Raw genomic sequence first — 12,009 nt, forward strand, 5'->3', positions numbered from 1 at the left:
GTCAAGGTTATTTTGAACACCTCGCCCGCTTAGCAACTTCTGCTGCTGACTGTACTAAGCAATAGCACAGTAATCAAACCAGACAGCGGCTAACCAGATTAGTCGTGTGAGTGCGCGACTAATCTACAAGTCACTTGTGTCTAGTTCCAAGTAGTCCAGTGACTGTTTACTCAGTCCCATCGCCCAAACAGTTTCTGACAGTTCGTAAACCTTATTACAAAAGGCATAAGGTCCACCGATGGTCAGGTTGAGTTGCTGTTTCCACGGGAAGAGTTTATGAGTTATGCATTTAATATGGATTTCAATCACAGACCTATAATTAGATGAATTTTATTGTATTTATTAATTAAATTCAGAAATAATATGTGATTGCGAGAATTATTTGTTTAACTTGAATAAGTATTTTGTCTTGATCGATGGATCTATATTGACGTTTTTAATTACCTACTCAGTCCTTGGGTAAGACGTAATTAAGTCAATCGGTGCTTCTAAAGGGGCCCACTGATTAACAGTCCGCCGGAAGGTATTGGCCTGTCAGTTGTTCGGAGTTGTCAAAATTCTGTTTTGAACTGACAGGCCGATACCAGTGGGCTCCTTTAATAACGTTATGAAGGTATTGCTATGAAGAGTTTAGCGTTTAGCTATGTAGCTTACCCGGGGGGCTTAGTCAATTTGTGTAATATTTATTTAAGTATGTAGCTACCTAAATAAGATTAGGTTTAGCGCACCATCGTTGAATTGTTACCAGTCATAGCTAACCGCCGAATATACATCAGAATGCTTGAATCATCCGCGCTTTGACTCGGTTGCTTTGATATTGTAGTGCCTTTGCTTGTCATTGTTATAGCTAAGCTAGTGTTTGCCTCTTTAGTATTGTGGGAACACTACATTGACATCGTGTGTTATAACTTATAACAGAAACACAGAATTGTTCTGAAAAGAACAGTTGTGATCGACTGGCACTCTGCAATTAAACAGAGAAACTGGACGTGTCCTGACAAGGGCACTTTTATGTTGCTCTGAGAAGAACATTTCACGCCGACAGCTAGCCCTTTCGCTCGCCGGCCGCCGTGGAGTAAACATCGCGTCGTCGGATCGCCGTGCCTCGCTCCGCTGCTACGTGCTTGCTGATTGGAAGACACGACGAGATCGACGAGGATGCTGCGGCTTCGGATATTAAACTGTCCTCAGGACAATATAAAAGTGCTTTTCTAAGAGCACGCAAACTGCCCTTATCAGGGCAACCTAAAATGTTCTTCTCAGAGCAACATAAAACTGCCCTTGTCAGACACGTCCTGTTTCTCTGTTTAATCGCAGAGTGTCAGTCGCTCACAACTGTTCTTTCAGAACAATTCTGTGATTATGTTATTACACACGATGTCAATCGTGTTTCCACAGTATTATTAGACGAGCGATCGCGAAGCATCTGCGTCTCAACTTGGGCAAAATTCGAATTTAATATTATTATTTGTATGTATGTCTTTTCCATATCTCGGGACCATGAGGTCCCGGACCTTTGGGAGGCGTACGTGGGGCCGAAGCCAACAGCGCAGAGGCCCTTTAAGACACTTTAATCTAAAAGCAAGGGATACACGTGGCGGATACCATCCCCGAACGCACAATGTGATACATCCGGAGATGGTCCCCGCCAGGTGCAAAGACTATTGCAGTGCAGCACTTTTGTGCTGCGATGGGAACTAAGGTCATGGGCTATAGATTTGAAAGTTGGATGGACTGGATAATGGGCTATGGGAGAGACTAGCGGACACCTGCCGTGACAATCAGTCTCAAAATTGTAAATGACAGGCGGTGACTCGCCTACTCATTTAGTGGGCCCTACAACGGCCGCACGCACAGTGCGACAATAGGGCAACACTTCGGAGCGGCTGTAAGGTTGTTATTATTTGTTAGCCTGTTGTGTCCCACTGCTGGGGCAAAGGCCTCCCTCTCTTTCTTCTACGCGTCTCGTTCTATGGCGACATTAGGCCAATCTTTCCGAAAGACGTCAAGACCGTGCCGCCATCTCCTTCTAGGTCTGCCGTGACGCCGCACTATGTTTGGTGTCCTCTCGACAGTTTTCTTGGCCCACAAGTCGTTTGGCATACGACAGATGTGTCAGGATTTAATAAAGCAATAAAAAGTTCCGGCGGTTCCGCGGCCGGCTCCCTGACACTGCGGGGTTGCGAACTGCATCGCAGCCATAATTTTGTTTTTAGTTTTAAGATATATTTTGTATTAATATGTATGCTAGTTTTAAGGTATTTATCTATGGGCCAATAGTTGCCTGAAAATAAATGTTTTTCATTTCATTTCAAAAATCATAACAATCATAATACAAGGCAAAAGGGTAGATAATACATAGGTAGGGTAGAAAAGGGGTTTCAATCAATGTGTGGAAGGGCGGCATCGTCGTCGAACCTATAACTAATTTCATATTCTTACCCCCTTATTCATAAACGTTTACTAAAGTTGACAAGCCGATAATAATCGTTTGTCCCTTTCCGACGTATTGGTATGGTGGAAAGGGACAAACGATTATTATCGGCTTGTTAACTTTAGTAAACGTTTATGAATAAGGGGGTTATTTATTACTAACAATTACGCTATAGTTCGTTTTTTTAGCATTAGAAAGAACTTGAAAGAAGATAAGCGATCTTGATATGTCTTTTAATTAAAAAACGCTTTTAAAAAATCAGTAACTATTACTTATGAAAGCAGAAGAATATATACTTCGTTTTTTTTAGCATTAGAAAGAACTTGCAAGAAGGTAAGCGATCTTGACATGTCTTTTAATTGAAAAACGCTTTTTAAAATACAAAACTATTACATATGAAAGCAGAAGAATACAAATGATTGTATTAGATTCATAATTTTTACATATTTGCCGTAACTTATTTTTAAAATGTGTTTTTCAATTAAAAGACACATCAAGACTGTTTACCTTTTTTCTAATGCTAAAAAAACGAACTATAGTCCTGTAATTGTGAGACAAATAATCGCGAGGTGATAAGAATACAGGTCCAGAATAAAAAGGGCTTATCTACATACGAATATTAGAGCATATGATTCATCTTATTTTCTTACAATGATCGTATTACTGAAAAAGGGCATATGTGTTTATACAATTTGCTTTACTTAAGTCCTTTATATTTCGTTCTTATAGCACAAAGCAGAAAATTAATGTGAACTAGTTATTACTGAATGCAAATCTGATTATTTCATTAGAAAGATGTTATTTCAACGTGGTATTTGCTTTAGCGTTGCTCAGAGAGCTAGACAAGGGTGTCAGTGGTAGATTCAAATTGTTTGAACCATTGACATACAGGGCGTCCCACAGCTATGCCACATGGAGGGAAAGTACCCTGAATAACTAACTATTGTAGATGGAACATTTTACTGAAATAAGACTTTTTTTTTAATTAAAAAAAAATTAAACTGCATTAATAGATTTTTATATAATTACATGGTTGAACCGGGAATCGAACCCGCTACACGAGAAAAAAAATCACCCTGTAGCTTTATAATACCGATCGAAAGGCTTCATCATAGGGATTATTTTTTGCTACATAACATAGTGTCAGAAATAAAAGGAAGCCCACGAATTTTAACATTTATAATTCAAAATTAATCAATTTAATTTATCAAATGCTCAAAATGAGTCTCATTCTGTTGAATACAAAGCCGCATAGCAAACACTATTTTAATTATTTCGCTAAATTTCACATCAAATGTTACGAAATAAGTGTGTAAAATTCATGGTCTTACCACAGAATAAATAATAGTACTAAGTACAGAAGACTTACTCTCTAACAAAACGCGTATGTTACGATCAGCATCACAGATATGGCCGCTAGGTGGCGATAGCGCCACGCGCGGCTTATGGCAAACCCCAAAATTGGGGCCGAATGGATGTACTTTTAGCTACCTGTAGCAAAGCGACGAAATCGCAGAGTGAGACACGCCTGGACCCCTATTCGACAAGCGACGTTTGACGTATCATGTTGATCTCCCGTTGACGAGGGAAAAATCATAAGTTCTCGAATACGTACAATGTCAAAAATTTGACATTAACAATCCACAGTTAGGGTGACAAGAAAACCAAACCGAACCACCCTTAGTTTAGAGTTGAGTTTTGGTTGTACCAAATGATATTATCCACCGTTGATGGAATCAACACTCAGTATGCAATAAAATCAACTGTTGATTTGACGTGGATGCGAAATCTGACAGTTGCACATGTCGAATTTGGCCCCTGGTCTTACTTTCGTTTCTGATACTTATGTTATTTAGCAAAAAAGAATCCTTATGATGATAAAGCTACAGGGTGTTTTTTTTCTCGTGTAGCGGGTTCGAATCCCGGTTCGACCATGTAATTATTTAAAAATCTATGAATGCAGTTTAAATTGTTTTTTTTACTTAAAATAATGTCTTCATTCAGTAAAATGTTCCATCTACAATATTCAGGGTACTTTCCCTCCGTGTGGCATAGCTGTGAGACGCTCTGTATATACTCGTACCAGAGATATATATAACTCCGTATAAGATAAATAAAGTCTAAGAAAAAAACGTGCCTCGGACGGCCAAGCAAAAGTCATTCTCGAATAGATGGCGCCATTACCTTTGGCCTATTCTCGGCTAGATGGCGGTAACGACACCGTTTGGTATTTAACAATTTTAACACATATCAGTGAAAGAACATGGGTCAGTATGGAGCAATAAAAATTAAGAATCATTTATCCGTAAACATATTTTGATTATTTTATACATTTTCAATTTTACTTTAAGTTTTAATCGTGTGTCGATAGATGGCAGTAAATGTACCGTGACTACAAAATTGACAATGACAGGACCCCTCTATACTATCTATTCTTTTTGCTCGTACGTATACGTGAACCATACTGAAAATTTCTGAATTCTGATATATGAGAGAGCAGTCCAGGCATTTTCAGTATGCTCTAGTGTGTTGTTGTGTTTACAATATTCGAAACTAACCTATTATTATTATTTCCATCCACCATTATATTCATCATGAAATTCTGCATGTCGCAGTAACGAGTAATGTCAAAACAAGATCCGATTTTAAAATCCGAATGCCCCGGCAAGCCGAAGTTTCCTGTCGACCGGACCTTATCGGGCGCGGTCGGCTGGAAAGAGATAACACTATCTCCGTCACGCTCGCACGCCTCGGCCCTGTGGGAAATCTCAGCCATTTACTATTTTTAGGGTGCCGTACCCAAAGGATAAAAACGGGACCCTATTACTGAGACTCCTCTGTCCGTGTGTATGGTCTATCTGTCCGTCTGTCTGTCTGTCACCTGGGGGCCGATTTTTGAAATTCGACCACTCGATTTCGTGTATTTCGTTAAATGATATCTCCACTACTAGGCATTTAAATTTTACTAATAGAATTGAAATCGAGTGGTCAATACCACTAGATTCCAAATTTCGATCGCTTGTATTTCAAAAATTTGCATTTCGCCGTTTTCCACCGATTTTCGAGTGGCGAAATCGAGCGATCGGAATTCAAAAATCGGCCCCCAGACTGTATCTAAATTTTCACAGATTATGTATTTCTGTTGCCGTTATAACAACAAATACTAAAAACAGTATAAAATAAATATAGTGGGGCTCCCATACCACAAACGTGAATTTTAAATGGCATGGAACCCTTCGTGCGCGAGTCTGACTCGCACTTGGCCGGTTTTTTGAGTCTCGATGCGAATGAGATAGTAAGCCAGAAAAAACACTGCCGGATACTGGACGAATTCGTTTTGTTGATGAACTACTGTTCCTAACTACAGTTGTAATGCATAATTTCCTTCGTATTTTCACGGAAACGTCCGAACCTGTCTTGCTACTCGTATTTCGTAACGTCTCCGAGAAAATACGATGGAAACCAATTTTGCCCTGGGGGCCGATTTTTGAATATCGACCACTCGATTTCGTGTATTTCGTTAAATAATATCTCCAATGCACTTAAATTCTACTAATAGAATTGAAATCGAGTGGTTAATACCACTAGATTCCAAATTTCGATCGCTCGTATTTCAAAAATTAGCAATTCGCCGTTTTCCACCGACCGTAAAAGTGACGAAATCGAACGATCGAAATTCAAAAATCGGCCCCCTGCTTATTGTATGTACAGTACTTGCATGAAAATCATCGTTTAAATAAAGAACTTATTCAAATAGAACAAGATAAACAATTGCATGACTTTTCAACTGCGATTACTGCATATGTTGTTAGCACGGCAGAATTATGCACTACATTTGTACTATAGTTCAGTCGCCACCTGATATATTGGAGCGGCCAAGGTGCTCACAAATATCTGAACACGCCTGTAATTGTCAAGGCGTTAAAGTGCTTGTTTAGATATTTTGACCACCTCGTCCGCTCCTACGAGTATATACTTTAAGATACGTCAGCTAATAGATCTTGAAACGATATGGATTAAATATGTCAGTGTCAAATGTGACGTTTCTTCCAAGAAAAATGTCACTTTTGACACTGACACATCTAATCCATATCGTTTCAAGATCTATTAGCTGACGTATCTTATAGTTCGAATAGGGCAGGTCGACTGTTCAAAATCATCCATCTGTGAATTTTTAAATACTTAGATAATAATAATAGATTTTTAATAGATATGAAATATTATACCATAATATTCTCAATTCTTCTTTTGTGAATTTCGTATAGTGTGCATACTTATGAAATTATAGGATAATTTGATAAGTACCTTAATAAAATTTCCACTAAAACTACCTTTTCATTTAATATCAAATTAATTACACTGCATTTTGCTACAAGTACGTAAATTTTGCTCAACGGTAAACAACAGAGCCTCTGTTTTATACCATTAATTTAATATAAATTAATTTAGTAACTGCAAAATACAGGTATATTCAATTTCATAAGCTTTGTAAACCATGTACCTAATTGTAAACATGAAGCATGCGAAAACTAGAGCGGCATTCGATATTTAACAACGAAACATCCGCATTATTTTCAAAATCCGCATCCGCATCTGCCTAAAATCGATGCGGAGCGTAATGCGGATGTGGATGTCGAACAAGTCGGTACAGGAACGTCTTAGCGGCGGTGGAAGTGTTAGGTAATTTCGTACCTTTAAATAAATCGCCTAGATCCAGAAAAGACAGTCAGGTTACTGATTATTAAATATTAAACTGTAGGCTGTACTCCCCATACTGACCAACATTTGTTCAGCGACTTTTAAAAATAACTTGTGGTTTGATTTTTAGGGTTCCGTACTCAAAGGGTAAAACGGGACCCTATTACTAAGATTTCGCTGTCCGTCCGTCCGTCTGTCACCAGGCTGTATCTCACGAACCGTGATAGCTAGACAGTTGAAATTTTCACAGATGATATATTCCTGTTGCCGCTATAACAACAAATACTAAAAACAGAATAAAATAAAGATTTAAATGGGGCTCCCATACAACAAACGTGATTTTTGACCTAAGTTAAGCAACGTCGGGAGTGGTCAGTACTTGGATGGGTGACCGTTTTTTTTTTGCCTTCTTTTTGTTTTTTTTTTGCATTATGGTACGGAACCCTTCGTGCGCGAGTCCGACTCGCACTTGCCCGGTTTTTAATACACTTTAAAGTTTATTCTATGCGTGACAAGCAACGTCAATCACAATGATATGGCGTGGCGATGGCGTCCATTGAAGATAATATATATTTTGTGTGAAAAATAGGGAGTCTAAATACTTCATAATTTTTAAAAGTTGTTTAACAAAAGGGTCACCGTTTGAGGAGTACAATCTATGTTTTAATTATTTGCTCGTGCTACAGGGCACACCCGGTAGGTATCGTCTTGGGTCGTCCCATTCGTTCTTCGTCAAGTTCTTAAATTAGTCCTATTCTGCTTTCGTCACTCATTCTAGATTGAAAGTCACCGACGATTGTGACGAATGTAGAATAGATGACGAAAGCAGAATAGGACTAATTTAAAAACTTGACGAAAAACGGATGGGACGACCCAAGACTATACCACCCGGTATATGCTCAAATAGATACTAAAGGTTTCGTTTAATAAAAATGACTAAAATGTCAAATATTTGACGTTTTTTAAGAACCTAATCATGACATGTGAGATGTCCGCGGATGTGAGCCTTAAATTATCCGCATCCGGATGTCAAACAACTCTGCATCCGCAACATCCCTGATCCGAACCCCTAATATAAATTTCATTCGATATCGTGACGTGCGTTCACGTTTGCGTTGTGTATTACTATATGGGATTTTGAACAGCGCGCCAAGCGGGACGTTTTGGAAACTCAAAATCCCATACAAAATGACATTATACACAAACGCGTACGTCACGCTATCGAATGAATATTTTTGGATTGGAATCAAAGTGATAGAGTTAGACCAAGAAAAGTTTGCAGCGATTTTGATAGCCCACGCTGTGCAAGTGTCATTTACACGTCATAATTTCTTATTACTATCTTTGTCTTTTGTATGTATTAATATTGTCATTTGTTTATGTATATATTAATTTTCTTGTTATTCATGTTACCTGTCGTGATTGTTTCACCGGATGGTCTTATCGGAAGATCAGCGCTGGAAGTCGCCAGCAACATGCTGAGGTGAGACCATTTCGTGGCACTTTCTCTTGTTTATGTTTCTCGATTCAGTATAAGTTTTTATTTTGTGTTTGTGCTCACGAATAAAATTATTTCTATTCTATTCTATTCTATAATTATTTCATAGAAGTTTGACGTTTGTAATAACACTTGCACTGCGTGGGCTATCAAAACCGCTGCAGATTTTTCTCGGTCTATCTCGATTTATCTCGGTGATTCTAACGACCCCTCAATAAAAAAAGTGAGAAAGCGAACGATTCGGTAATCGCTATACCTATCACTTAGTAATCACTAGATCTCAAAGGTCAGTCAAATAAAAGCGGAGTATGTAACTAATTGATCAACGGACAGACGGACGGGGGGTGTAATCAATTTGCCCCTCCCCCGAGTACGTGTGGGCATGTGAGGGAAAGTGGACGGAGACGTAGTACAGAGAAATGAGTAGGACATTTACAATACCCTTAAATCGGTAACGTCCACTATACTGGACATCCCAAGAAAAAAATATCTACAACAAATATTGAAGTATAACGATACTTTTCTGGTAGCGTAAGTGTTAGTATGCTATTTTTAAGTAAATAAAAAAAATATTGGGAACCCGTGTGAACATAATATAATAATTACATCATATTTTTGTCAAACTCCTACAGAACGCAGAACTTGCAAGGAAGCATCCGACCGACTGACGTTGTTGATAATTAAGGAGAGATTGAATCGCCTGATGATAATTAAAAACCGTCGTCCATGGACACCTGCAACATCAGTGGGGTTGCAAGCGCGTTGCCGGCCTTTAAGAAGGGAGTACACTCTTTTCATGAAGGTTTCAAGGTTGTATGTATGGGTTTGGTAATACCACGAGCGACAATTGCTTCCACAGTTTAGTTGCGTGAGGCAGGCTATTTCTGCCGAGTGACCGTTCGTTCGTTCATATAATATATGTCCGACGACCGGTCTGGTCTAGTGGCCTAGTAGCCGATGGTCCTGGGTTCGAATCCCAGTAAGGGCATTTATTTGTGTGTTCATCATAAATATTTGTTCCTGAGTCATGGTTAATTGTTTCCTATGTATTTATATATTATATATGTATTTGTATAATATCGTTGTCCGAGTACCCACAACACAAGCCTTTTTGAGCTTACTGTGCGACTTATGAATGAATGAATGAAAATCTTTGTTTCAGGCAACTAGTGGCCCATACATAAATACCTTAAAACTAGCATACATATTATAAAAATATATTTTAAAACTAAACACTACAAATCACATTATGGCTGCGATGCATTACGCAACCCCGCAGTGTCAGGGAGCCGGCCGCGGAACCGCCGCAACTTGACACCCTTCGGCCAAAACTCCTCCTTGGTGAAGGTCGCTAGATGATCAGTCGGAACGCTCACCACAAACGAATTAAAATTCGCATTGTGTCGAGATTCCAACTTCGCGACCCTCAGGATGAATCCGGTCTTCGTTTTCACATACTTTACGATGTCGTCGACCTTCGTAAGGTAATGTAGACGGGACACATACAGCAGCGTCGACGGTGTTGCAGGACGCAGCAAATGGTTGGGTCCAGTCGGTGCGGTACCACACTGATTCTGACGAGCCGGTTTTCTTCTCTTCTCCACCTTCTTGAAACCGTCCGCGTCGCATCGCGACTCCCTTAGAGTCGGCTGTGATTGGTCCTTGTGAACAGGTTCAAGAAGGCTCTGCACTCCTTTCTTCGGCCGCTGCTTAGGCTTGGACACAGCAGACGGCTTAGCAGCAGTAGCAGCGTAAGAACGTTTCGGGGTTAACGTACTCTCGCGTGACGTGCGCGTCTCCGGTGACGTAGACGGGCGGGCGGCGGGGCGCGGGTCGGCCGTCGCCTGCTCAGCAATCGCCGACGCATCCAAATTCGCGGGTTCAATACCGCCGATGGACACATTCCGCGCAACGTGACACACGGCTATGTTAGAGGTATCTGACCTACATTCCGAACGTGCGCTACGTAATAACGCCAATTCTGAACGTAGCTCACTGATGGTATTATTAGATACCTCTAACTTAGCCTGCACTTCTGCCAGACTCGTCTTCAGGAATGTTATGTCCTTCAGCAGCCTGGTGACATCGACGTGATCAAAGGTAACCGGCGGTAACCGGTCTAGCCGCTTCGCAACGAAGGCAGGCACGTCGTCTGGATCGATCTCCTTGAACAGTTGTATTATGTCCTGGAGACTCTTCACGCCCCCATCCCTCCGACGGGGTGGCATCTGGTCAGTTTTGCCGAGCGTCTGGAAGAGCAGCGCCTTGCCACTGCAAATGTCGTCTTCACTGAAACTTGATTTGCAGATCTGCCTGATGCTGACTTCATCCATGGTGTCTATGGCATTCTGTACAAACGCCAGTAATTCATTCGCTATGAGTTGTTGCGAACCCATCGCGAAAAATACGGGGCAGCGACCTAAGTCACGCCGATCGCGAATAAATATGTTATTCGATATTACGCAGTGAACGCATCACACTGCACTGACTTAGTCAATCTGTGTAAGAATGTCCTATAATAATATATGTCCCATGATATTTATTTATATACTCGTATTTATGTAGAAATTCCAGGTAAATAAACTGCTTAATCCATGCCTTTGGCTTTCACGTACATAGTAGCCAAGTCGGAAAAAAAAAGACAAAATGCGTTACTTTCTTTTGTTCACTGTGTACTGTGAAACGCCGGAAATTTTGGCACAGGCCGCCTCTTGAGTTAGTTAGGTCTGTAACGAACTAGGAAAGTGTCGTGAAATTGCAAATTCGAAGGATAGAGTCTGTGCGGAAAGAGAAGAGTCGTGGGATTTGAGGGCGCGCCAGTGCTATTTTATGGTTTTTGCTATGCTGACAACACTGGTCACGTGATTATAGTACGACACTAAAGGTCATGATACTTGAATCCCTTTTGTTCCGGTTTCTTACCACGGCTTACTAAACGGAGCCTGGTGGTGGTGTCGGCTCATCAACTCAATCCCCTGATTTAGCGCAGGCACTAGTTTTCTTTTTAAAACACACTTGTTTTTATGTCTCAGATACTAAAAAGTGACAGTGCGATTGACAAAACTGCTAAAAGTGCTAAAACTAGTTAAGAATCTGCCCAATACAACTGTAATTTTCGTACCAAACAAGATAGAGTCTCATTTATGTACTGCCTAATCTGTGCAGTCCAACAGTTATTAAAACCGGGTAAATCGGGTAGAAATTGGGCAATAGAACTGTAATTTTATCTGGGATATATTTCACCCATTGTAAACTTGACTTGTAATGTATGTGTACATTATTAATAATAAATATGGATATGAATAAAAATAGTGCATAAGGAATCATCCATTAATTACGTCTCACGAATTTCTAGGTTTTTTGACCCCTCCCCCCCTCC

At 40.1% G+C, this 12,009-nt stretch overlaps 1 protein-coding gene across 1 annotated transcript; it reads right to left on the reverse strand.

Moving 5' to 3' along the window:
- Nucleotides 1-1,045: 1,045 nt before the first annotated feature.
- Nucleotides 1,046-11,026, reverse strand: LOC134673576 (uncharacterized). Its single transcript, XM_063531574.1, has 2 exons — nucleotides 10,089-11,026; nucleotides 1,046-1,181 (listed from the first exon to the last, which is right to left on the reverse strand). The coding sequence occupies exons 1-2, from the start codon at nucleotides 11,024-11,026 to the stop codon at nucleotides 1,046-1,048; spliced, it is 1,074 nt and encodes a 357-aa protein (XP_063387644.1).
- Nucleotides 11,027-12,009: the final 983 nt, after the last annotated feature.

The sequence above is a fragment of the Cydia fagiglandana genome, chromosome 18, assembly GCF_963556715.1.
Source record: "Cydia fagiglandana chromosome 18, ilCydFagi1.1, whole genome shotgun sequence".
NCBI classification, from domain to species: domain Eukaryota; kingdom Metazoa; phylum Arthropoda; class Insecta; order Lepidoptera; family Tortricidae; genus Cydia; species Cydia fagiglandana.